Genomic DNA, 27,943 nt, shown 5'->3' on the forward strand with positions numbered 1-27,943 from the left:
TAAGGGGATTATGGGTAAATGTTAAAGTATTGACTGCTCAGTGACCTTCCAACTACCCTGTCAAAAACCCCCCCCCCCCCAATCCCCTCAAAGACCTCTTCCTCTGTTTCAATAGAGGCGTTTACTCATTTCACACTATTTCAGCATACTTCTAACATCAATGAAACCATCCTGCTTACTTTGGAGGATGCAAATGAATTAGTTTAATAGACTTTAAGGCAGTGCAAATTAGTTAGCAGATGGTTGGTGCAAAGTCATGACAATGTCTTGTTATACATCCTGAGAGCTCATCCTCTAGGCAGAAGTAAGTGACACACATAAATAGTGCTGATACCATTCTTTCCTGAGGATAGTAACTGCTCAAATTGGTGATGCTGCTCCCTACAAAAAAATGGGAATTACTCAAGTGCTGATTCTGCTCTGTACTAAGGATTAGAAACATTGGGGTTTGTCCTCTATCAAATATAAGAATAGCTGAAGGCTATGTTTTTCATTGAGGATAAAATCATTCCAAATTGCTGTATTGTTCTCTACCGACGACAGGAACAGCTCAAGAAGACACTATATTGTTGATGAGAAATCAACACAGACCGCATAATCTCAAATGTGGTAGTTCAATGGATACGATGTTTGATTTCTGATCGGAAGTTCATGGGTTTAAATCTCAGCACCCTAAAGCGGCCACTTCTGGGTCCCTAAACAAGGCCCTTAACCCTTAGTTAACCAGCTGTACAGCTGAAATAGCTGTAAGTCGCTCTGGATAAAAGCGTCTGCCAAATACCAAAAATTTAAATATGCAAAACAAAACAGTGAAACAGTTCAATCTGATGATGGTTAGAAAATGCACAGTTTTCGAATTTTTTTCTCTATAATTTGGTCCAAATATACAAATAATACTTATAGTTTCGGTTTTGTTTTTGACATGGACTAAAAATGCTTCCTGCAGTTTTTGCTTCAGTTTCTTTTAGATTAAAGATTAAGACCATCTTACTTAAATAGTCTTGGGTTGAATGTTTGTTGAGGTTGTTCATTTTAAACCTGCCTAAAAAGTTCCAAGGGATTAAACACTGTGTGTAAACGGGAATGCACTGACTACTCTGGCCTTAGCGGTCAGCAGGAAAGCATTCCTATGTGAGAACTTTTTGTTCAGCATCTTCTGTTGCTCAGCACCAAGTCCATATCTCACAGAAGGGCCATCATATTGTGTGGAGTTTGCAGATGATCCATGCTTTTCAAAAGTTTTGACTAGATCATTGCACTTTGTAGTGGCAATCGGTTCACCAAAACCCCATGCAGAGACAAGGGTACTGCATACTATATATCTGGGATCATCAAATGGCACCCTGCCAAACTGAAGGGGAGAGAGAAAGAGAGAGAGAGAGAAAAAGAGAGAGAGATCTCCAGTCACAACCCATCCTCCAACACACTTCTGTACAATCACATTAAAATTATGCATGATCTAAAAAAAAAAAAAAAAAAAAGGAGCAAATACTGTCCTATCATAAAGTGATATACTGCATATATACTAAATATACACATATATACCATATATACTGCAGTGTGTGTGTGTGTGTGTGTATGTGTGTGTGTGTGAGACAAAAAAACCATTGATATGTAAGCAGCCAGAAAACACAGATAAGCATGGTGAAAAAACCCGGTTTACATGTATGGAAGAGAACGCAGTATGTGCGTGTGTGATTTCGTCTAGTAGCAGCTTAGTTCACATTCACCTCTAATAATCTGCAGCAATTTCTTTAGATTGCAGGACCAAAACCAAAACCTATTTTTCCTTGTAAATAATTTATGGAAATTATCTGATGATCATCAAAAAACCCTGGTGTGATGTTATCGGATGTAGGGTGGTTAAAGTAGTAAAGTAGTATGTGAGCATAATGAGATATAATTTTGTATTGTCTCCATATTTAGATATTCATAACGATGTGACCCCCAGCTTCGTGCTGGTTTCTGATTTGCCCACACTTGCAGAACGTTGGTGGATTCATGGGATTAAAATGAATCTTAACTTAAACTGGGGGGGTGGATGCAAAATGAACTGCTACCATAAGCAAATCCCTTTTATTGCATACTATGTATTGTTACATTCAAGTGAAGTGGTTTTTTGCCTGGTGGATCTTTTTTTTTTTCATGTCCAGTATGGCTGCTGCTCTAGATTGAAAAAGATTGAAGAAGATGAGAGCTGTTAAACTCATTTTCTACCAGAAGTGACCGTTAAGAAGTGATTTTCATTCATGAATGGCAGAGTGCTTTTATCCACTCTTCTCCTCACAGTTAAAACTGTTAAAACATTGTGCACAATGCTCCTGTACAGCTATGGTTTGAAATATAGCTGTTTGCGTACATTAAGGGAATACATTGCATGATATAACTATAATATCAGCAGTAATATATTCTCTATTTTTCTAGCAACACTAGCGAACAGAGGATCATTTACTGCATCCTATCCATTGCTGTGAATAAATATGAAATTGTGTGCTCTATACGTAGTGCAATATATAACAACGTTTTGTGATATAGAGTCTTCTTGAATCAAGTCAAATGCAAAATGACAAATGCAATGTAATATCATTTCTCCCTTAATGTTAAAGTACTCCATTTGTAGGAGCTGATGATTAAGGTTTAGGGGTATATATGAGAGGTTTATGTGTTCAAATGTGCAAAGTTTTCCATTTCTGGGGGTTTAAGGGGAGTTGAAAGATGACATCAGACCCATACAGTAATTTTTCCCTCAGAGAATTTGGCCTCATGCCAAATCTAATTGATAACCTTTGAAATACATCGTTTAGGGTAGACCGAGAACGAGATGCTACTCGCTGATTCTGCAAAAACAACATTGTTTATGATGGCCTGTATTTTAACATAATGAACAAATTTTCCAATTGCATGCAAAAATCTGCATAAGTGGAACGCACATAGGAATGTCTAACTCTTTGGAAACGTATCGTAATTTCAGTGCTGGGTTTAGAGGGGGGTAGATGTTTAGAGGGGGTGGTAAGTGGAAGTGTTTTTTTTTTTTTTACCAAGCTACAGTGATGGTGTTTGGGACAGAAAACCTGCCTTTTCATATGCGTCAACAAAGCCATTATCCAATTCAAGTCAAGAAGCCTTTTGTTATCATTCTAACCATATACAGTAAAAAGTAACAATGTTCCCCCAAAACCAAAGTGCTACATAAGACAAAATAACACAAGGTAACACTACAAAAATCTAACTGGGGCACGACATAAAGAGCACGTATGCGACATTTAGTGCAAAGAAACACATAAGATAGCGAGGCAGTAGACACAGTGACATTGCAGCACCGACTAATATAGAAGATTTGTTTTAGTGCAAAAGTCCATATATAATAATTAAGACTGCAGAGATTGAAAGTAATGAAGTACAAATATGTTATTACTGTTCTTAAGCAGATGTTTTTTGTATTAGTACTTTACTATCAATTTTTTTTTATATTTATTGCCATATTTTTCTGACAACTTTTTACTTTCACTCATTAAATTTTTTTACACAAATATCTTTACTTTCTACTTCTTACATTTTCAAACCAGACACGTTACTTCAATTTTAATCTATTTGGTGAGGTAATATTTTTTCTCTTTATTGCGTGCCGTTATCAGCGGGATACATTCCATAGATAACAAAACTTAAAATTCAATTATATCAATATATTAATATGATGTGAGGTCCAGTTACAGGCGTGACAAAAACAGGTAGTAGTGATGGCTTCTTTTTACTTAAGTACATGCCACAGCCCAAACTTCTTTACATTATCTTGAGTGAAAAGTGTAGTCAGTACTTTAACTTTAAAGTCTTTTAAAACATGGCTATCTGTACTTCTGCTTGAGTAAAGGATGTGTGTACTTTTCCCCTCTCTGAAACTCTGTGCATGTAACACTGAATTGTTTAAGCAGCAATTTAAGCAAAACAGCTGTTTTATACAAACCGTTAATGAATTTGTTCTTTTTTTGTGTGTCAGTTCATTTCCTTTGTATTAAGCTCCAGCAATTCAGTGATCTGCCTTTACAAAATGATCCCTTTATGTTCAGTCCCTTGCTTGTCTTATTATTTGTGAGGATTTTCCCTTTATAAGAGAGGTGATAGCTTAGTGGTTAAGGCTCTGGGTTACTGATCTGAAGGCTGAGGTTCAAACTCCTGTCCCAGCACTGCCATTTTTAGGCCTTTGAGGAAGGCCCTTAACCCTTCTCTGCTGCAGGTGGTTTGTATTGTGTCTGACCCTGTGCTCTGACCCCAGATTTTCTAGCAAACTAGAATGTGCAAAGAAAGAATTGCAGTGTGCTATAATGTACATGTGACATGTAAAGGCTCTTACTTATTCTAACTAAATAGGATCATCATTTTCAAGGTTCTAGGTGTCATATTTCAATGAAATGGGTAAAGCAGGTATTTATTAACTGCTTTATTCTGATCATTTGACAAATATCTGGCTCTTTTCACAGGAACCACCTCCCAAAAATTTGTTTGGTGGATTGCCTTATCTAAATTGTTCCTAAGTGCGAACACATGTGCATAGTCCTTAGTGCTGTATTTGGTTTTATGAACTGTAAAAAAAAAACTGCTACATTATATAGTCAAATATATTGGGACACCTGACTTTCCAAGCCATATGCGCTTTTTTCCCCCTGCCAAAAAAAACCCTGTTATCGCAAAGCTGAAGGCACACAATTGTATTGGGTGTGTTTGGATGTAGTAGCGTACAAATTTTCCCTTTACTTAAACTATGAGACCCAAACCTGTTCCAACATGACAAGCTCCCTGTGCACAAAGAAAACTCCATGAAGATATGCTTTGCATGGGTTGGAGAGGAAGATCTCCGGCTACAGAGTTTTGACCTCAACCCTATTGAACACCTTTGGGATGATTTGGAATGCTGACTGCACCCCAGGCCTCTTCACCTCACCTAAAGTAGTACCTGCCTTTACTAACTACATTGTGTCTGAATGAACACAAATCTCCACAAGCACAACCCAAAAACTAGTGGAACATCTTGCCAGAGCAAATTGGGACTAAATGTGGAACACGATGCTTAAAAAGCACATACCATACTTATGACCAGGTGTGTACAAACTTTTGGTAATATAGGGAATATTGGGTAGTGGCTGCTTAATGGTTAAGGCCCTTTGTTACTGATGTTACAGAAGGTCAAATTAAGACTGTTTGGCTGTTGAGCAAGACCCATAACCCTCTCTGCTCCAGGGCTACCTTGTCAGTGCTGACAATTTTATAACAAGCTGAATTATATGAAGAAAACATATAGTTCTGTGATGTATATCAGTAAATTAATTCTTTATATTTCTCTATTTTGTATTCCCTCCATTATTGATTATTGTGCTATAACAGCACTTCCTGTTGTGGTTTAATTCTTACATAAGGGTGAGCTTCAAGGTAAGTCAGCAATGCGCTCAGCTTATCGTCAGAGGTACAGGTTTACGGCTAGTGTGAGTAGTTGTAGACAATGTGCAATATTTGATTATAAATTATGTATTATACAATAACTGATATATGTTAGTATTGCTAACTGCTTTTTTCCTGCTCCATTTCACTCCTTTATACTCCTTTTTATCCATTTCTGCTCCATTTCGCTCTTTCATTCTCTTTTTTGACCCATTACCGCATTCTAGTTTCTGGCTTTTTACTAAATGTTACACCCTAAAGAATAGAGCACCAAATTCAGTATTAAATGAAATGTATGACAGAAAACAGTTATGGTGTATACATTATACTGTAAAAATAATCCAATATGTAACCTTCTGTTTTATATCTCAAATGTAATGTAGATTTTTTTTTATGACATCCAGATGAACGTTTTTAAAGTGCTGAGATAGATGACCTCTTTTTGTTACTGTGTGTGCAAGAAGAATAAATGCTATGGCTCGTTGAATGCTATATTTTCACTGATACAGCACTAATATAGTAATACTGCAGCAAGCCACTAGAGGACAGTGTCTCAGGCTTAGTCACAGCTTGCCTGTTTTACCTAGTAACAGATACAGGTCATAGGGCTCTGCAGGTCCACTCATCAGCAGAGTATCTCTCAACTTAAAGGAACAAGATCTCATACATTTCAGCAAATCCTAGTAAAATTTACAGAAAAAAGGCACCGAGTAGAAAGAAGGATGCACAACAAAAAAATAATAAAGAGACATAATGGTGCATAGTGGTCTTTTAGTTGTTTTGGGGGGGTTCCCTTCATTCCCAAGTCCTTTCTATGTTTGCTGAGTATGAGTGAGCAAGTCAAGTGCATGCATCCACGCATTGCAATATTGAACTGATTAGTATTTCCGAATGTATTTTTCAGGTAAACACATTAATTCTCTCTCTCTCTCTCTCTCTCTCTCTCTCTCTCTCTCTCTCTCTCTCTCTCTCTCTCTCTCTCTCTTTTGTGGTTCCTTTGACTAATCCTGTTCATTTTGTTAGGAGCTACTGGGTATATTGGCCATGCATGCCACATGGCCTTTTCATTTACTAGCAAGAAGCAGAGATTCTGCAGATGCAACTTAACAGAATACATTCAATATGTCTTTTTTTATTATTGTGGATTCTTAAAAGAAAAGAATGTGGTATAGCTTTTGTAGGGTATCCTTTTCTACACATGCACTATTGAGTAGTCTTATCCTAAAGTCTACATTGCCCTATAAATTCAAAATGCATGTACATTGAGATGCTGTGTGCAGGGATTTTTAGATGCGGAGGCAACACCTATATAGTATAAATTATGTAACATAGTGCTCTGACTTTCCTCACTGTTTCTTTTTTTTCTTCTTTTTTTTCCAGTTACACCCTAGCAGGAATCATTAGCAGACAATCACCCCACAGTAGATTCAGTGGTGTCAGCGATTCTGATTAGCCCAGTCCCATGCTAGCCATGCTTACTTCAACTGCACTAATTATCTCGAAAGGACAAACTTTTGACTTGGCTTTAACGCGCATGCATGACATGAAGGTGAGAGAGAGAAAACCCTGAGTGATCGCCGATGTTAAAGTGAGGACATCAACTTTGTTTTTCATGCACTTCGGAAGAGACCATTTTGTAATTTCTCTATATCTGTGTGTGCGTGCGTATGCGTGTGCATGTGTGTGTGTGTGTTTTCTGCTGTGAGGAGCGCAGTAAGGAGAGACGCGCTCGTCGGGCGCGCCGCTCCCCGGCCGGTTTGTAAGAAATGCGGACTCAAATCCGCCTTGGAAGATGGGCGACGGAACAACCGTACCAGGTAGGCATTTTTTTCTGAGTTAATACATAAAAAAAAATGATCACATATCGCTACCAGGCCGCTCTTGCAAAAAGCTGAAACGAAGTACACCGATTTCGCACCCGGCCTGCCGCTGTGCGTGCCTCTCTGCTGTATTTTTTTTTTTTTTTTTAGGGAGCGGTAGTGCATTTTCAGCTCTTTTCGATAAACACGCACGCACACACGCACGAGCACGCACGCCACGCACACGTATCTCCGGCAGCAGTGAGAGGCGCATCTGCAAAAAAAAAAAAAAAAAAAAAAAAAATTCCTATTTGTCAAGATCGGCGCCTTTAACTCGCGCCCACCGGTGAGGGAAAAAGACGGAAAAAAAGCTCCAGAGCTTCTGCTCGGTGCTGTGCATGTGCGCCGTGCGTCCTAGACGCGCGCTTAGGCCGAGCGCGTGTTTATGTCCTCCTGGAAAAAGGGGCAGCATGCGCGTATGCAGCGGGAAATCGGGACTGGCCGGCGGAGAGCTCGAGCGTGCGTGCGTGCGTGCGTTCTGCCGGATTTCGCGCGAGCATGCGGATTTGCTTGCACCTGCAGCGCGGTGTATGGCGCTATTATGGTATGTGCGACTTTTTTTTATTTTATTTTTTTCTTCTCCATCCTCTACAGCTCGTCAGGAGCGGCCTATTTTATGTACACCACAGCACACTGCGGTACCGCCTGGCAGCTCGGCGCGCTCCTTCGTGCTACTGTAGGTCACATGCGCACCTTTGCAGCGCGCTATTGCCGGGGAGAAAAAAAAAGGGGCGCCGCGTGTTTTCGTGGCGCTGCGGATTCGGGCAAGGAAAGAAGCGGGAGGTGTGATTGTGCGGATTTTCAAGCGAGACCGGTTGGGAGGCAAAAAATAGCGGAGCATGTGCTTCATGCACCTTAATAACAGAGCTCCACACTCGGCGAATCCGGTTTGGGTGTTTCTCGCGCCGCAAAGTTGCTCGCTGATGCTGCCATGGCGACACGAGGCAGCCCGGGTTTTTTTTTTTTTTTTTTTTGCGCGCGCGCGGATGTCCGTCGGTCCTCTGTGCCGCCGTTGTCTCACCTGCACGAGTTTTTTCCCCCAAGCTACCTGTCCAATGCTGCTGACAGGAGGTTGTGTATTCGGCCGGCGTGCATATGCATGTGTGTGTGTGTGCATGTCTGCGTGTTTCAAAATGACTGCCTGGGCAGCTGTTGCCATGTTGCCAAGTGGGCACAGGCTATACAATTTTGCATACTAAACCTGCTTAGTCTGTCCAACTGCCAAAGGTGATTCTTGCAGTATGATTTTGCATGCAAGTTTTACATAATCATATGACATTTTCACCCCACTGCCACACCTTTAAATTCCCATCATGGACTGTTAATTAAATAACAGCGTGGATTAAAAGTTTTTCACAGTAAGAAAGAAAAGAATATGAATATGTACTGAATGTTCCTGACTGGATGGTTATATAATACTGTGATAATATGCATTTGACAGCTTGTGCAACCAAGTCATTCAGAGAAGTAGTTCTTCAGGAGCACCCTTGGGCTGCATTCACTCAGGAGAAATCGCAGCATTTTTATTTCAGAGCCGATGCTGTTGCACTTTCATACTCCATCAAAATGAGGCAGCAGCACCCCTTTTTTTTCTACCTAGCAACACCAATGTGATAACAGCTGTCATGGTCATATCACACTTTGACTATAGCTGTCTCTTCCCTCTGACAGTTAGCATTAAAAAGGTAATGACACAGAAAGGTTGGGGGTCCAGCTGCATGCTGTAGCACCTCATCTAGTGCTCAGTGGAAATGTTCAAGCATCGCTGTACAAGGTGTCAGCAACTGTATCTGGTCAGTGTTGGGGCAGTTTAGATGTTTAATTGTCTGATCTTAAATATATACGGTGGAAATTATACCTTTCCTACGCATCCTGATGATCTTTTAATGTGCAGGAAAGCAGGGCATATACTTTACAGTGCATTGACACATGCATATATTTTTGTTTTCAAAGCTTCATGCTGGTTTGTTCACAAGATCATATGACCACATTTTACTCTATGGATATTATTCTGGTCCAGCATTTGTGACTGAAAACAAATCCTGAGTGTTTGTGAAACTTTTTTTAGACAATGTATGTTTGTGTATCAGTTATGGCTTTAGTTTTAGCTGAGTTTCACTACTAGATGAACTGTTAGTAGTTGTGCTTTTCATAGAAACTTGCAGCAAGATCGATTTTCGAACAATCTTTCCCAAACATTTATGTTACGCGTTACACAAACCGACACAAGAATGTGCAAAGGTCGTACAGAGGTCATATGTGTAGGCTTTGGTGTGTGCTTAAAGACTGCAATGTGCAAGATGTTATGCTGGATTCTGCTCAGTTAATGCAAGTCCTAGCTGAAGCTTCCAGCATAGCTTCCAGTATTACACTCTACACTGCAATTTCAGCCTCGCCGCACACCAGTCATCAAATCGTTCAGGAGAATAGCTCAGAAAAAGAAGGCAATATGTAGTTCAAAATAGACACTTATAAACAGTCATATACAGGTTGAGGACCTGTATGGTGTGAAACAAGGTTAATTAACGCCGTCCTCAAGGTCATGCTAAGGTCATTATCGGGGTCAAAGGTTAAGACCTGGAAAAGCATAAGTTTGGGCGGGGTTCGGTTAATCACAGAAACTGTGGAATCAGATAGAAAAAACTGTCTTGTTTTGTTTGTGTTTAATTGTTTTCTGCTGAGTATGTCATTTTGTTGGCCGCATTGGCACTATTTCCAATACATCGATCTTTTTTTCAGCTGTATCATCTTTGTACTGGCATATACAAACAACAGTGCACAATTTTATTTAAGTTCAATGCTTTTCAATCACTTCTAGGACAAGCTTGGTCAAATGCACCTTGCATTTTAAAATGCAAATTTTTTAACTGCACAAAGTTTGGTATCATTAGAAAAAGAAACTGAGACTTGTTCCGATTTTGGTTTAGGTTAATCTACAGAAGGCAAATTGTATAAGACCCTATAACAATTCTTTACTGTTATAATTAGATACAATTTATAATCCAAATATATAATCATGACAGCTTGGATGCAAAAACTAAATTACTGGATTTTTTTAAATAATTAATTTTATTAATTGTTTCAAAAGTTACAAGCTGACTAAGGAATCAGTTTGATATTCAAATGATTAATATATGCAGGATGTATTGACATCATTAGATTTTAGCACAATGGACTTGATTAAGATACTCATTATATCATGGCCTGTACAAGACAAACTAACATTTTATACATCCATAAATAGGGCAGCACTTAAATATAACACATTACCTGGTAAAACTTGTGCAGAACCTATGTATTGTAAATGCACAGGTAGCTGGGTAGCAACAATTCCAGTGCGGGGCAGAAATATCTGCCACTGCCACTTAAACCGTTAAGGCGATTCTTAGATGCTGTGTGCAATACTAAGGTTGGTTGAGCGATGATGGCTAAGAACCAGACGACTTATCGCTTTAGTGCAGTTTATCAACAGACATTGAGTCTATACACCTAATTATGTGACATCCAGAAGCATCTTTACACATACATAAAGTTATTCAATTGGAAAAATCTGAAATATAAGGAAAATGACCATTTCTAAAAGTTATAAATGAAAGTTAGGTGTTTGAGGAAGCTTAATTTAAGTAAAAGCTTTATATAAATATGTATAAATATATTTATAGATATGCATTAAATCACTATATACATGTATACAGGTTGCATGTTGTAGGTTTTTTGTCATGTAGTGCAACCGTTACTGGTGGTTCCCTGGTGGTCTAGTGGTTAGGATGCGGCGCTCTCACCGCTGCGGCCCTGGTTCGATCCCCGGTCAGGCAACCAACCCCAGCCACTCTTAGTGCTGGTCCCAAGCCCGGATAAATGGGGAGGGTTGCGTTAGGAAGGGCATCCAGCATAAAAACGTGCCAAATCAAACATGCGGCGGATCCGCTGTGGCGACCCCTAACGGGAGAAGCCGAACGCTTAGTGCAACCAGTTTGGTACTGGTTCTCCAGCATATAAAAAGGATAATAAACTATTGTAACCAGAATAGTAACTAATTAATAAATGTACATATTTAAACAGGTGTAAATAATGCACTAATAAAAGCTTTTTATTAGAAGTTAAGATTTATAAGTTTATAAGAAGTTTTTTTTTGTTACATGACAGCCTGTGCATTTAAGCAGATTAGCAAATCCTTCACCATCTTCCCCCCTTAATCTTGCTTTTTATTCATAATGTCACTATGAACTAGAGGTCGACTTATATAGGTTTTCCTCTGGCTGATGCCGATATTTACAAATCAGGGGAGCCGATGGCCGATATATAATGATACAGATTTATTTGGCTGATGTGTTTGGCCGATTATGTAATAAAATAAAATGTTTAATTAATAAGACATGATACAGAACAATGCTTAAATTATACATTTATTAAACAACTCAAGCTTTTTCAATCAGTGCACTGGTTACCAGGTTTTTTGTACCCTAGTCTACCTGTGTCATAAACTACAGCTGGTTAAAGGTTCACTAACAATAAAAATTAGCAAATTTGGACGCAGCCCCTATGGTACCTTAGTAAAATACCTAACTAATCTAGACATTATGTCACTTTATAAATGTAATAGTGTACAGTATTTGACCAAATACATTAAAAAATTTTTTATTCCTAATGTTCCTGAACATTCGGTCCCGCTGCGGATTCTTTATAATACAATTTTAGGTTAATACGCTAAAACTTGCTGTTAGTTCGGTTCCTAATGATAACCCGCGAATTTTCCGAGCTGCGAGTTCCGAACCGCAATTTATCGGGGGTTGACTGAACAGTTCTAAATATTATTCTCATTCTTTCACCAAATGTTATTCTCATTCTCTCTCCAATGTTATACTCGAGGCGACTCGAGTGTCCGTCAGCCTTAGTTTTTTTCTCGACCGTTGGCTCTGGTCAGACCGCGTCAGCTGTTTCTCGGCTGATTCTGTATGTCGAATCAGCGGCGGAGCTTGTTGGCAAGAAAGAAAATCCTATTGGCTGATTAGCTTAACGAATGAACACATGAAAACACACAAACATAGTTGTCATTCTTGCTTGTATTTGTAGTTTAGCAGCCATGATGAAAAAAAGCTACACAGATCCAGTTAGTACGGTGGAAACACTGCTTGCTTTAGATATTTACAGTTCTACTGTAGCTCCTCCAGTTTCCCTGTTTAAATGTCGAATACAGACTACTGCCACCTGCTGGTATGAGAGTGGTATGTTCTCCCACGCATGCAGCACAATCGGTCGATGCTGATCAACTAAAAATGGTCAACCTTTAAAATAAATATTAGATTAAAGATCCTATATAACAGGATAAGATATATTTCTGTGCATGAAATAGTAACGGGTAACTTAACTAATATTTTAGATTGAATTGTGTAATGCTTAACTACATGGACCGTTGGACTGGACCGGAGTTATTTGAAGTTGTCGTGAAGCGGTTATACGTAAAATTACGTATAAAATTTAAATTAAAATGCCACTTCCCACTGTCTTTGAAATTGCTGTTAAATGTCATATTGTTAGAGTGCTTATCGATTTGTTGTGTGCTAGTGTGGGTGTGAGGTTAGAAAAAAAATAAAAATAAGCGTAAGTGTTTAGCAAAATGTCCATAAGACAAGCAAAAATAAACGTGTGTGAGACACATTTTTAAATTTTGTACTTGTCTCACAAATACAACACCATATTGGATTAGGTGAGGAACCGCATACTTTGACAGATAAAGCTTGAATTTACTTTACTGAGTGCACATGACAGGGAGATTGCAGCATTGTGGTCTGTGAAAGCCAGCTTGTTCTGAGTCAATAAACCAAGGTTCCTAGCAGACCTTGCAAATGATATTGATGAGTAGGCAATCTGGAAGGTGATGTTGTGATGAATTGCAGGACTACATAGGATGGCAAGAAGCTTTGTCTTCAAAAGATTGTTTTGTTTCATGGTGGTATCCAGGGTGCAGTGTCAGTGAAGCAAGCAAAAAGACTCACAATTGCATGTCTGCTGCAAAGGAAGGTAAAGGTTCCTTGTGAAAACATTAAAATATGGTTTATATCTAGGCTACCCTTCATCTAGAATTTATAAGGATTTTACTTTAATGGACATTTGCTTTTACCAACATATACACGGTTTCCTATCATGTAGTTTGTGTTGCATTAGTTACAGCAATAAAAAAAAAAAAGCTTGAAGTCAGTCATTTCTTTTTAGTCATCTATCTAGATTTTTACTTTTATTTGAACTTCTGTACACTTCCTTCATGCAATTATCCAATCAGCCATTTTTGTGGCAGATGAATAATATCTTGCCGGTCAAGCGCTTGTGAGCTGGAAGACTTATATGTAAAGCCCTGCCCTTTTTTCTCAGCTTTTCTCAAAAAGGCATTTGTTCCCACAGGACCTGATGCAAACAGGATGGTTTTAGTTTTTCCACACCATTCTGTGTAAATTCTACAGACTGTTGTGTGTGAAAATCAGCAGTTTTTGAAATATTCATGCCAGCCAGTCTGGCACCAGCAATTATGCCACTGTCACTGAGATCACATTTTTCTCCATTCTGATGTTTAACATGAACAGTAACTGAAACCGTTTTACCTATATGAAAATAAATTTCATTGTACTTATATTTTTTTGTTGTGTAGGAAAGGAATTTTTTACTGTTCTAGTATTCACAGCATACTCTGTGTATTTTATTCACCAAAGCATGAATATTAAAGTGTAAAATGGTTCTTTCTCTCTCTCTGCCCCCCCCCTCTCTCTTTCTCTCTTTAGTAATGGCCTCTGCTGAGCAGCTGTGTTCCTTCTTTCAACAGCACTGCTCCTAGGCCACATAGACACACAAACACACTCACACAAACACACATACTTATATACACAATTAAACATACAGTCACTTACCTGTATCGGGTTCACTTCCATATTATCAGACACAAGAAGACATCATGTACAGTGTGGAAGACTTGCTGATCTCTCATGGATACAAACTGCCCAGGAGTGGCCCTGCCTCAGCCTCAGCACCTTATGAGAATCGAAACACCGACTGCCGTCGTGACAATGTGGAAAATCGTCCGGCTGGTAGTGGCGGGGCCTTGAACGGGTTTGGGACAGCAGAAGGTGGAGGAGACATTCGGACTGAAACAGGGACAGGGGCCTACAGACCATCACAGCCTGTAAAAACATATCCCGAAAACAACAACAATATCAGTGAGGGACCTGAACGGATCCAGAGAAGGCTGGAAGTTCCTGTTGGCTTCCTTGGTGATCTGCAGCCTTTAGGAGACTCACTCGCTACTGACAGTGGGTGAGTTGGCCATATATAGTAATAGTGTTATATATGATATGTTCAATGTCGAATAGGTGGTACAAATTCCAATGAATCATGGATCCATGCATCAGGAACAATTTCCGAAAAAGAAAATGTTTTATCATATTTGCAATTTTGTGTTTAGTGGTTGACTGGGGTCAGACTTACAATGGAAATGATTCTGCATATTTGAGAATTTTTATGATATTACATGTGCATACAGTAACTATTTAAAATGGCAGGTTATTGTCTGTACATATGTTGTACCATGATTTGCATTATTTTTGTTCTCAGGTTTTATGATGCCCCAAGCTTGACATTCTCTGAGCACCCAGATGAGCGAGATATTGCCTACTGGAGAAGAAGAGGGCAAGACTTCAGTGCCCTTTTAGACTTTGCTGACCCTAGGGAGTTGCGTGTGTCTGGTGGGCCTTGGAGAGGCCCAGTGTTGGCTCCTGAGGAGCTAAGGACAGAAAGGCCATTAGCGAGATGGGAGGAAGTGCAGTGGATGCGAGAGCCCATAGACTCAGGCCCAGAGACACTACGAGTGACTGGAGAAAGGAAGTGTCAAAGCCTGGGCACAGAGGAGTGGCGTCCTGCAGTAGGTCTGGGTCGGCAGTTATCGGATGGAGAAGCTGAGCGCTGGTCTCAGGAACAGCAGCACCGTTTGCGGCCCACAGAGGGCAGTGTGCCTGCCACAGTTAGGATGAAGTCCCAGTCACTGCCCCGAGTTCTTTCTCCTGAAGATCCACAGTATGGAGAACATCCTCCAGCGGGGGCCTCAAGTCAGGCTCCTACACAAAGAAACAGCTCTGTGCCATACAGTCGTTATCATAATGAATGGCCATTAGGAGAACGGTGGAGTGGTCAGAGTCAAGGTCCCACTGCACTTGTGCCAAAGCCCCGTTTTAGTCGTCCCATTAAGCCCCCATCTTACGAGACTCACCAGCAGAATAGGGGGAGTTGGGAAACACTTTCTTCTGAACCAGTGTCCAAACCCAGAGACCGGTCAATTTGCTATTCTCAGAGTTTTGAACCATTAAGAGACAGGTCTGGATGCTATTCTCAGAGTGCAGAGCCATTACGGGATCGGTCCTTGTGCTTTTCTCAGAGCGCGGAGCCACTGAGAGATCGAATGGTGAGCCATTCCCAAAGTGCCGAACCGCTAAGATTTGTTAGTCATTCACAAAGTGCAGACCTGTTAAGAGACCGCTTTTTAAGCCACTCTCACAGTGCTGACCTTTTAAGGGACAGATCACTTTGTTATAGCTCAGAACTACTTCGAGACAGGTCTATGTGTTACTCACAGAGTGCAGAATTACTGCGACCAGAGGCATATAGGGCAGATCTCTTTTATCAGGAATTGACTGGTATGGAGCCCCCTGGTTACATCCCACCCCCCTCTTACAGGAGATTTCTGCCTCCCAGGAGTGGACAGATTTACCGTGCTGACTCTGCCCTTGTCCGATGGAAACGTGAACCAGTAAGTGCTGAGATGGGTGAGTGGTTTTCAAGAACAGCAGGAATGTCATGGTCAGAACGTCAGGAAGACAGGAGTATGGCAGTTGTTCCCAGACGGCCAGTGCATCCAGGGCCAGGTGTACCAAATCGACCTTTTCACTATGTCGCATTTGAAGATCCACGTGTTAGGCATATCTCAGGGGGGCCCAGTGGAAACTCACTAACAGATGCAGACAAGATTCGACATGTCAACAAAGAGCTTCCCTGCACTGCAGCTGTAGGACAATCCACACATGATAGTGCCTTCCTCCCTTCACAGGGGCCGAGCACGGACACTCACAAACCTCTCAATGAACAGGAGAATGCTAACCGATGGAATAGAGGGTTAAACAAAGGAAGTGAAAGTGTAGCACCAGACCAGAGCTTTTCCAAGTACTCCACACCATTTCAGACAAGACCCTCACAACCAGTCATTAAAGTTGAACGGAGTGTCGATCAGCAGGTTAAACTAGACAGAATTGCAGATCAAGGTCAAGTCAAGGTAGAGAGAACAGAACAGGTAAAAGTGGACAGACCTGCTGAGCAGGTCAAAGTAGACAAAATTACAGAACAAGTCAAGTCAGACAAAGTTGCAGATCAAGTAAAAATTATAGAAGTTAAACCAGAACGATTTACAGACAAACAGCTCAAAACTGATAGAATGACAGACCAGACAAAAATAGATAAAAATCCAGACCAGGGTAAAACAGAAAGATACTGTGAAAAACAAAGTAAACTTGATAAACTGGCAGAGAGAATTTCAGAAAAACCTATAAAAGTTGAGAGAATTCTAGATAAGTCCAGTAAATCTGAGAGAGTTCCCGACAAGCAAGTTAAAGTAGACAAAATTCCAGAAAAGATTAAAGGTGATAAGTTGTTGGAAAAACAAAGTAAATCAGAAAAATTCACTGACAAGCTAATTAAGTTAGAGAAACAGGCAAAAGCAGACATAACTGTGGAGCAGTTAAAAGCTGAGAAAGTTACAGACAAACAGACCAAGGCAGACAAATCTATTGAAAAGGGATCATCAGAAAGCATTTCCACAGCAAAGACGGAAGTAACACATGAGCCAGAGAAGAAGAGTGTGAAAAAGAAACTAAGTGAGACTATATTCTGCCTGGTGTCTGTCCCTCTTTCACAATCTAGCGGAAAGTTGAGGGATCAGAATAACAATGAAGAAAAAGAACCTGAATCCCCTCGTATTCCTCCCCCTCCCCCACCAAGCTCCTCAAGTGAAAACAGCAACACCATTGGTTCTCTGCCAAACCAAAGCCTCAAAAGCACATCCACCACCTCCACTGATTTGGAACTACAGGCACTTACACTTGGCAGTGCTTCTAGTAGCATAATCACCAGAAGAGCTCATCGCAGGAGAAACTCTCGAACTAAAATAATTAAGCCAAACCCCCATGATGAGCTGAGACGATATTCTGGGGCCTGGCCAGGGGATCAGTATCGTGACCAGGAAACCCAAACTAGTCCTGAACTTGCAAAGAGTGCTCAACACCCAGGTCCAGATAAAATGGAAGCACAACCACTGCCTGCTGTCCCAGAAGCAGAGGTCTCTGCTGAAAATGGGTCAGGAGTTCCAGGTACTTCTGGGCCTACAGGAGGCACAGGGGCTACAGGAAATCCAGGGCCTTCAAGTACTACAGGGGGTACAGGAAATTCAGGGCCTACAGGAACATCAGGGGCTGCAGCAGCGCCGGCGGCTTCAGACCACAGTACCCCCTTTGGGTATCCTATGAAAGGTCAGAAAAGTCTGAAACCATCCAGCAACAGTGCCTTTTCAAGAACAGGCACCTTCAAGAGCACAGGTTCACACAGACCTCCATTACATCCTCCTCCACATCCACCACCACCACCTCCAACCCAACCACCATCCCAACCACCACCCCCACCGCCAACACAGCCTCCACCCAAATCACCCCCCTTAGACCAAGATGAGGATTTAAAGTCAATTGCTGGCCCTAACCCAGAAGCTTTTGGTCAATTCCTTTTGAAGCCAGTCTGTCGAAGATCTTGGGATGCCATTGAGGAGTTAGAGTCTATTAATAAGGAATTGCAAGAGCAAGCAGGTAAGCGTCCTAGTGTGGACCAATGCATTGAAGATCTAAATGAGGCCTACAAAGATATTCTGGAGCTTACCACTGCCAGCAATAGCCTTTCCAGTTGTTCCTCCATTCAAATCCCTGATCGTATAAAAGCAAGACTTTCTTCTGATCCGTTGGGAATGGCTGCAACTTCACTTAGGTCCAGCCTGGTACCAGGAAGTGACCCAGAATACAGGGAGGTTAAGAGTGCCTTTTCCCGACCATCAACAGGGAAGAGTGTTAGCTTCAGCAAACAGCTAAGGGAGGAAATTTGTCCAGCAGCACCTCCACCAGAAACAGGTTTTAGAGATTACAAAACAGTAATGGCCCAGATAACTCAGCGCAAAGCCTGTAGATCAGTGAAGCTGGAAACTTTAATAAAAGATGAGTGTTTGACTTTACTTACCTCCTCCACTTCATCCATGCCAGCTGAGATGCCATGGGGAGACAGGCAGCCCATGCAGGATGCCTCAACCCTAACCAGCCCCCCAGACTATGAGCACATCTGTCAGACCCTCCAAATGGCTCGTGATTCTGGGGCGATCAGCCGAGGGGCTTCTGTAAAATCCAAACCAGGTAGTGCCATGAGCATTGATAATCAACTAATTGTGGCCATGCCTAGTGGATCTGCAACAGATTTAGAGCAGCCATGCTGCTCGTTAGCATTAGAAAATGAAAATAATTTGAGACAGGAGCCCATCTCTTTATTAAGTGACGAGAGAACCTCTGGCTTTAGAAGGGTAACAAATCAGAGTACCAAACTCCTCGGTAACAGGAATGTTCTGTGTGGCATTACAGGTGATAAGCCAACAGGAGACAAAGCAGGTTTAGAGGTGAATCCAGAAGTACCGGCTGACTGGCAGATGCAGCTGTCACTAGCTGAGAAGCATATTGCTACACTTATCACTGGGGAGGGGTCCAAGCCTGGGTCAGTTGAAGCTCTGGAGGAAATGAATGACATTAAGAGAAATTACAGCATTCCTGCCAATATGTTAGAAGTACAAACAACCGAAACATTGAAAGAAGACAACATTGAAATGATTGAACGGTTTGATACACAGGTAGAAAAGCAAGAGACTGAACTAGGACATGCAGCTGAAAGTCAGTTGAATGTAGAAAAAAGAACAGATGGTGATATCAATAGGAAAGAAGAAGAGGAAGCAAAGTTAGAGCGAGACAATTTTCAACAAGAAAACTCTATGACTAAAGGTACAGAGCTACAAACCCAAGAGGAGGAACAAATTCATGAGCCCAACATGGAACCAAGTGTGATTTTAAGGCCAAACAAGGCTACAATATGGACTCACTCAGGACTTGATCCAGTGCTTCTGCCAGAATTTCCCCCAGATCACCTTCCCCTGTCTGTGTTATCTTATCCAAATCGTAGATTATCTTTAGAGTTGGATTTAGACAGAAGTAGTTGGGAAGGAGCTATTTGGAGCCTTGGAGGAGGTTGGGCAAGAGAAAGGCGATCTCTTGATGCTGAGAGGCAGGACTTAAGTGAGGATAGGTGGGGTTTAGAAAGTGATAGACAACAATCCAGTGGTGAAAAGCGTGGTCTAGGTGGTTGGCGTGGATGTGGTATAGATAGGCAGGGTTCTGAGGATTCAGATTGGGATTTAGACTCTGAGAACCACAACATAAGGGATAAAGGGGGGGTTGCAGATGTAAAACAATGGGAGCCTAATCAAGGGCAGGATCAAAGTGAAGACCAAAGCAGTTATGTGTCTAATAAAGACTTAATGGTTGACAAACAAATCTTGGTAGATGAACAGATTCAAGGTACTGAAGGGAGTCCAAGGGTCAAGGAGGTGCAAGGCTCAGGAAAACGGGGCAGAGTGCTTTCTCAGCGAATTGAGGCCCTGCATGATTGTTTTATACCCCCACCTGGACATGGTTCTGAAGAGAGACTTGCTCGTATGAGGGAGGTGGACACTGTCTCCCGCATGAGACGCCTCAGCCTTCGTAGTACAGACTCATGGGATGGACTATATGGGGTGGCATTTGTTTCTAGTGCTGAAGAGCTGGTGAGGGATGATAGACAGTCCCTTCCTTTATCCCAGGAACTTCCAATCACAGCAGAGAAGGAGGACATAGAAGTCAGAAAGCCTTGCTCAGACATGAATGAGCCTTGTGAGTCGCAAGATGATGATCCAATTTCAGCAGGTACTTTTATTCTACTATTATACTTTTGTAAATTTTTTATATATACTTTTATTCTGCCTTTATTACTTAAATGTCAGTTTTTTCTATTGTCTGGATCAAAAATAATTTGAACTGGTGCATTAGTTAAATAGGACAAACAAGAATACATTTTGAACATACTGAACCATCTAGACACGTACCAGGGCCATTTGGATTCCACCTCATGTGGAGTTTGGACATTGGACCTCTGAGTGTTTGGAGGTTCTGGCATGGAGAGGCTGGTGTTGGATTTATGATGATCGCAAATGTTGAGCTATTTTATAATAAGTCAGTTTTAAGCTAAAGTAGCTACACATAGCTAGTCTTTATAACATACCATTTATATATGGTAACATTTAAAGCACAGTAAAACATTTCCAAAATCAGTTGTATACAGTTGTGTATTTTATAACTATTCGAAATACAAAATCTAGAAACTATAAAAAAAAATATTCTATATACAGTATTAGGGCTGCTGCTATCAATTATTTTAATATTGAGTATTTTTAATTGTTTATTGCTGAAATTGCATACAAGAATATCAGTGAAAAGTAAACCCATTTAGTGCATTTAATTGCCACATTACATCAAAATGCAAATACTGCAAATACAGCCACGTAGAGTAGGTTAGGAGAAAATATTTGTTTAATGAAACTCATAATTATTCTTACGCACTTATTTATTTATTTATTAATCTCGCATAGCATCGAGATGTGTTATTCTTGCCTCCTGAAAAGCTGCTTGAAATTTTCCACAAACTAAATCTGTTTATTTATCGCCAGTTTTGAAAACGTTTTCCGCTCCCCACTCTACACTGCCACTGTGAAGGGACTTTTTGAATGGAATGTATCTAAATAAAAATATAAAAATCAATTTCAAATGACTTTAAAAATGGTAAATGCACTATATTGTTTTCTTCATTTTTTGTTTGAAATGAGCCCAAACTTTGGAAACTTTCTTCATTTATTTTAGGTCTGAATCTTCTCCTTGCCCCTCTGTGTTTTCTTCCTGTTCCGCTATTTTTTATTCCATGGCGTCTTCTGTGTTACCTGTCCAGCACGCACCAGAGTTTAGCAGGCGGTGCGTTAGAAGAAATGGTCGGTGGGAAAACAAAAATCCCTGTGTGTAGTTAAATGGACAAAATGAAGCATCGAGGCAAATAAATTGCCTTGTTAATTTTTTTTATCAAATTACTCGAGTTATTTGAGGAATTGTTTCAGCCCTACTATAATTTATAATATAATTTTCTGGGTAAAGCAGTGAATATGGAAGCCTTGCTTAATTCTTACTGTATGAAAATGTATGCAATATACTGTAAATCGAGAAACCTCAATTTACAACCGCAATTCCAAAAATGTTGGGACACTGTGTAAAATGTAAATAAAAACAGAATACAACGATTTGCAAACCCCATAAACCCATATTTTATTTACAATAGTCCATAGAAAATATGAAATATTTAAACTTGGGAAATGTACCATTTTAAGGAATAAATGGGTTCATTTTGAATTTGATGATTATAACAAATCTCAAAAAAGTTGGGGCAGGGGCAACAAAGAAAGTGTTACTTAAAAGACACAGCTAGAGAAACATTTTCAAAATAATTAGGTTAATTGGCCACACATCACTAACATTGGGATTGGGTATAAAAAGTCTCTTACAATAAAAATGGGCAGAGGTTCACCAATATGTCAATCTGTGAAAAATTGCATCCACAAATTGTGAAACAATTTCGGAATAATGTTCCTCAACATCAAATGTTGAGGACTGAATATTTCATAATCTTTCAAATCATCAAAAGATCTGGAGAATTCTGAGAATCTGGAGAAAGGTGGCACTGCATTAAAATCAGTCATAATTCTGTAAGACACTGCATGGGATTAGTAACACCTTGAGGAATGTCTGTTTTTGTCTAAATTGTCTGTGAACACAGTTTGCCATGTAATCCACAAATGCAGGGTAAAGCTCTAATGCAGAGAAAAAGCTACATGTGAACATGATCCAAAAACAGTGTAGGCTTGCCTGCAGTCCAGACCATTTAAAGAAATTTGGCACATCATAAAAAAATGACAAAAAAGACTCAGGGTTGTTGAAAAGGTAGAATCTTGTATCAGAGAATAATGGGACAGTCCTCTTTCAAAACTCCAGCAACTGGTCTCCTAAGTTTCAAAACATATATGGATTGTTGTTAAAAAACAAAGGGGATGCTACATAATGATAAACTTGTCCTGTTCCAGCTTTTTTGAGATGTGATAGTGTTGCAGGGATCATATTCAAATTACATTCCTCAGTTTGAACATTTAATATGTTTTCTATTATTCTAGTATGAATAGAATTAACCTTTTAATACCAATAAGTATGTGTGATCTGCTGAACTACCACAGATTCCGAAATAATACTGGGGCAAAAGTCATATCAACATCGTTTATGAAATTAATTTGCCTCTATAAATCTTGAACACCTTGAACATTTCTCATGTTCCTCATACCAAGAGTCTACTGCCATTAGGAAATACACTGCCATAAGGAGGTGCAGTTGGTCTTGCACCATAATCTCATAAAGCATCACACTACCTCTGCTGGCTTGCTTTATTCTCATAATGTATCCAGATACTATATTTTTCCAAAGCAACTGATGTCCATACAATTGGCTTTCCACATGTTGTAAGAGAAGCTGTGATTCATCAGACCATGCTACCTTCGTCCAATGCAGTTTGATCCGTTTTTGCTCACATGCCCATTATAGGCACTGTAAGTGGTGGACAGAGCTCAGCGTGGCTACTCTAAACAGTCTTCAGCTAAGGAGCAAGCTGAAATGCACTCTGTTCTGACAACTTACTTACATAGCCAGCATAGCACTTTTTCAATTTGTGCTTCAGTTGCATTTCTGTGGAATCAGATAGGCTAGCCTTTACTCCCCACACAAATAAATAAGCCTCCGGTGTCTGCGACCTTGTCCCCAAGACACTGATTCATTTTTTTTTTTGGAAATGTTCTGTCTCAGTCTAACCATCTCAATTTGATCCTTGTGTGTGTATGTTTATAAATTTTTAATCAATGTAACTACAAGATAAACAGAAAATGTAGTAAAGATGTTAACAAGTTTTTTTTTTTTGGAAAGTAGAAATTTGTCCTTCACATTTTGCTGTCTTTAAGGAATTCTACCTTTGCAGCAATTACAACCATGTAGACCTATGCCATTCTAGCTGACGTTTTTCTTGAGGTAATCTAAGAATATTTTACATCATGCTTTTGAAGCACCTCCCACAAGATGGAGTGGCTTGATTGGCACCTTTTATGAGCTATACTAACAAGCTGCCCTTTGCAAAGAAAATACCAGCTGACTTCAATTCTCTAAACAGTTATCGCATAGATTGGTGCTGTGCTTTGGGTCATTGTTCTGTTGTAGGAAATTGCAAGTATCAAAAATTAAGTTAAAGCCTGCCTGCTTCCTTCTTTACCTTCTGCTTTCCAATCTTTCTTTGTCCACTGTCTCTGTTATTTGAACCAATCTGTTTCTTTTATTAGCCAGTTTTAGATGTTAGTTGTTTTTTTTTTCCGCAACTCTGTAAGAGACTGTATCTGGCTGGTGATGTTTGGTATGGTGTTTTGTGTCTATCATTAAATGAAGCTGCCAGTTAAGGATGAAGTGAATTGAGGATTTAACTAGTGCAGTTAAGGATATATGAGACCTGTTTCTCAAACTGTAGACTCTGAAGTTCTTGTGTTCTTGCCACTTGTCCTCCAGATACACAACTAGCTTAAATGAAGGCCATTTTATTGCTTCTTTAATCAGCACAATGGTTTTCAGCTGTCCTGACATAATGGCAAAAGGGTTTTTTAATGATCAAATAGCCTTTAATATGATAAACATTGATTAAGAAACACTGCATTGTTGGAACACAGAAGAGATGGTTGCTAAAAATAACACTTGACTATATAGAAATTCTCGTTCCAGTTTCCAGTCATTTCCAACAATAACAATGTCTAGCTTTATTACTTTTCAATTGTTATTTCAGTTGCTGAACTGACTGGAGGGGTACAGTAACTAAGATTAGCACTCCCGATAACTGTGCTAAGCAGAAAAGCATGATAGAATGCACAAAAAGGCTAACTTTGTTATAGACAGGCTAGTTACCAGCCTTTCATTTGGAATTTTTTATTAAGCCCACTGGATCCTCAAATTTCTGTGTTGCAGTCATGTGGATATAAAGGGAATATTATTCGTGGTGGTGGTGGTTTGGGGGGATGGGGGATTTTAAATTTTGTTAATTCAATTATCTCAATTCTGAGTGAAAATCATGGATAATATTTTCTCATATGTGGAAGTACCAGGCTTTCATAGGGTTGGGATCTGTCTGTGAAAACCAAAGTATATTACTCTTATCACATTTATACTCAGCAAACAATTTGTTCCTGTGGATGGAGGTGGGAGTTGTTATGGGAGAGATCAATAACTTAGTACTGCACAGCATACTGTAGAAATGTTTTATCTTTAGTATAATATAGAATAAAGGTGATCAGTACTTGTAATTCTGCATTGATTTGGAGCAGTTATTCCCTATAGGCAGCTAAAAGAAACCAGCAAAATGCCCCACAATACATATAAATACACAATACATCACTTGTTTTGTCTTTGCACATTACAACAAAATCACTTATTTAAGTTATTTAAGATTACTGGGTGGGACAGTTGGTAAACGAGCAGGTCATTTTTTAAGCCAACATATGCCAAAAAAAGAAAATGTCCAGGCATATGTCAATAATTGCTTGATTACTGTCACTTAGTGTATTATACAGTAGATGCACATACTGTACAGGAACTCCTGCAACAAAAAGATAAAATAAAAAAAAATAAATAAAATTTCACACCGAGTAAATATGGTAGTAATATGTGCTTTGTATTTGTGCAGATGTAGCATACAATTCTATTGAGTTTTAGTTTTAAACAAGTAAGCAGTTGTGCAATATCTTAACTGATTACTGTGAGCTTATGCAGGAAAACCACTAGAGGGAGTAGCATAATTTTAACTTTAGAATCAGAATCAGAAAAGGTTTTATTGCCAGGTACAACAAAGGGTTCAGCAAAGAGGACTTGAGCAAAAAGAATTTGTCTTAGTGTCAGTTGCAAACATATACACAGATATGAAATGTGTACACAGTTTTTAAATAAACTAGTAAATTAAATAAATACTGTATATTATAGTGCCTATAGAATTTACAAGCATGCACAGGTTGCTTTCCAGTTGTTCTTAGGTTCAGTGTGATATATTTAATTTATTCATCTTTTATTTTATTTTATTAATAAATAGTAATGTAGCACAATAATATCATTAGCAATCTTGTGTGTTTTCTGTGGTTAAAGGGCAGGTATATTTAGGGGTATACAAGAGATTTGTACTGACTGATTTGACAAAGAGTCAGGACACTTTGATTTTAGGATGTCCTTAAAATAGAATTAACAGGCATCATCTTGTGTTTCAGAGTTGGAGGAGCCCAGTCAGGTGGAGAAGTCGTAGTTGAACCCAAGAAGTCATAAATCAGGGGGTGAAGGGACATCCATTGCCACTAAGAGCCAGCTTCCAACACTGTGACCTGGCTGTCTGCTAAATGCCTTCATTTTCATATGGCACTCGCACAAGAACACATAAACACACACACACATATACACACACACACACACACACACACACACACACACACACACACACACACACACACACACACACACACACTGACATGCATTTATGCACGACATTATTACATAATGCATATGAAGACATATAAACACATCGACATTCCCACATGCACCTCAGATCATTATCATGAATTCTGACATGCATTCAAATATAAATGCACACACATACACAGATTAAAATGGCCTTCTCCGACAAGAGCATTGTGTATCAACTCCACCCTACCTGCTGGGTTTCTTAATGTTGCTGCTCCACTGCCAGAAGGAGGCAAGACCCAACCGCTCCTGTTCCCTATCCTACTTTATTCAGTCTTTCCTGGGAGTCTGAGGCCCAATTTTCCAAAAATTAACAATAGAAAATGTAAATTATTGGATGTATATTATGATACCAAGGGATTTTTGAAATATATATATATAAACAAATTGCTATATAGTCCCATTTTTATATGGGCTGAACATTTTAAATGGATAGGCCAGCCAAATAATGGTTGCTGATTTAGCTTTCATTTACTCTTAGCTGCATTCACATTATTTGGTTAAAGTATCCCTTTAACCAACTCCTCTTTACAATCAATAGCTTTACCTAACCTCAATCCCATAAAAAAATCCTGTGTTGAAAATAATAATTTCCTTATCAAGAGGAAATTACCTTATCATATCTTCCCCATAACAAAAGGACCTTCCCCCTTGCCAACCCTATTTCAAATGAAGATGGGGTTAAGTTGTAGCAGCATCTGTTCCTTCTCCTCCTCTCCACCCAGTGCTCCTCTTCTGATGACTTTGTGGAACTTGTGTCAATTGTCAGAACCTGTGGTCTGCTTGTAGTCCAGTGTAATTCATTTGTCCAGAAACGATTGTTGTCTGTATTTGTACATTTTATGTTCATTCAAATTTTTTTTATTTATTTTTGAAAACGAGTATTGTGAAGGACACATTCGTTTGCGTTTGTTGTTAAAGTGTCATCTGAGCTATTCAAAAACTAAGAGCGCCATCTGAAATGGGCAGCTGTAGCAAGTTGAAGCTTAGTGGCTCAAGAACTGTTTTAACAGTCAAGCGATCAAAGACGTCTGAAAGCGTTTGCTTTTGATCTGCATTTAAAAAACTTTTCAGCATTCTGTAACATAATATCCCTAAACACATAGAGCGCTACGGTACATGTTGTATTGACTGAAACCATAGATGTATTTTAGAGGAAATAGCAGTGTGGATAGAATGAACATTTTAGTATTTGATGAACCAACATTGCACCTTGTGAATGGAAGGGTAGATTTTATTTTTTTTTTTTCCTTAAAAGAAAGAGAATAAAAGCTATTGATTAGCCTTTTTTGAAACACCTATCATTGATGATACGCCTACACAAGAGATACAAACACAACCTTCCATATATCCAATATCCAAAACACTATAAATATTTGTAATATAATGTGTCAACGCCATTGATAAACCCAGGTTTGGGAATACCTTTTTTTCAGGCAATGTAAATTTTTAAAAACAGGGTCCAGATATGAACACAATGAATTCTCTAATTTTTCGTGGTGTCTTTACAACACCAGGTACAGCAGGAAGCAATAAATGCTAACAATTCTTTGTGATTAAGCATATAAATGTGTACAGATTTTAGGAATTTAGTAGGGAACAAGTTGATAGGCCATGATTTGAGAAGATACAATAACAAAACATAATATACCATTATGATACTTACCATTTTGATAATAGTGGTTAACAAGATAGCTGGGTTTTAAGGCGGAAAGAAGTCTACAGTATGACAGGATATGTGTTTGATAGCTAGAGCAATGTCGTCCAACATAAAGCTCAATGGCTGTAAAATATGTGAGAAGCAGGATATATAAAAAAGAAAACGTCATTTTGTCTAAATGT

General features: G+C 39.5%; 1 protein-coding gene across 3 annotated transcripts; it reads left to right on the forward strand.

The window, feature by feature from the left end:
- Window positions 1-6,785: 6,785 nt before the first annotated feature.
- Window positions 6,786-27,924, forward strand: jcadb (junctional cadherin 5 associated b). Of its 3 annotated transcripts, XM_083525452.1 has the most exons (5): window positions 6,786-6,979; window positions 7,145-7,247; window positions 14,063-14,591; window positions 14,889-20,353; window positions 25,855-27,924. In XM_083525452.1, exons 3-5 carry the CDS (start codon window positions 14,233-14,235, stop codon window positions 25,887-25,889), a joined length of 5,859 nt encoding a protein of 1,952 aa, XP_083381578.1. In that variant the 5' UTR covers window positions 6,786-6,979; window positions 7,145-7,247; window positions 14,063-14,232; the 3' UTR covers window positions 25,890-27,924. The 3 variants fall into 3 exon arrangements, with proteins under 3 accessions (XP_083381578.1, XP_083381577.1, XP_083381579.1); XM_083525451.1 differs by lacking the exon at window positions 6,786-6,979 and having other exon boundaries at window positions 7,102-7,247; XM_083525453.1 differs by lacking the exons at window positions 6,786-6,979; window positions 7,145-7,247 and adding an exon at window positions 7,484-7,833.
- The last annotated feature ends 19 nt before the right edge of the window (window positions 27,925-27,943 follow it).

Source organism: Silurus aristotelis, assembly GCF_946808225.1.
Source record: "Silurus aristotelis genome assembly, chromosome: 22".
In the NCBI taxonomy this organism is placed as follows: domain Eukaryota; kingdom Metazoa; phylum Chordata; class Actinopteri; order Siluriformes; family Siluridae; genus Silurus; species Silurus aristotelis.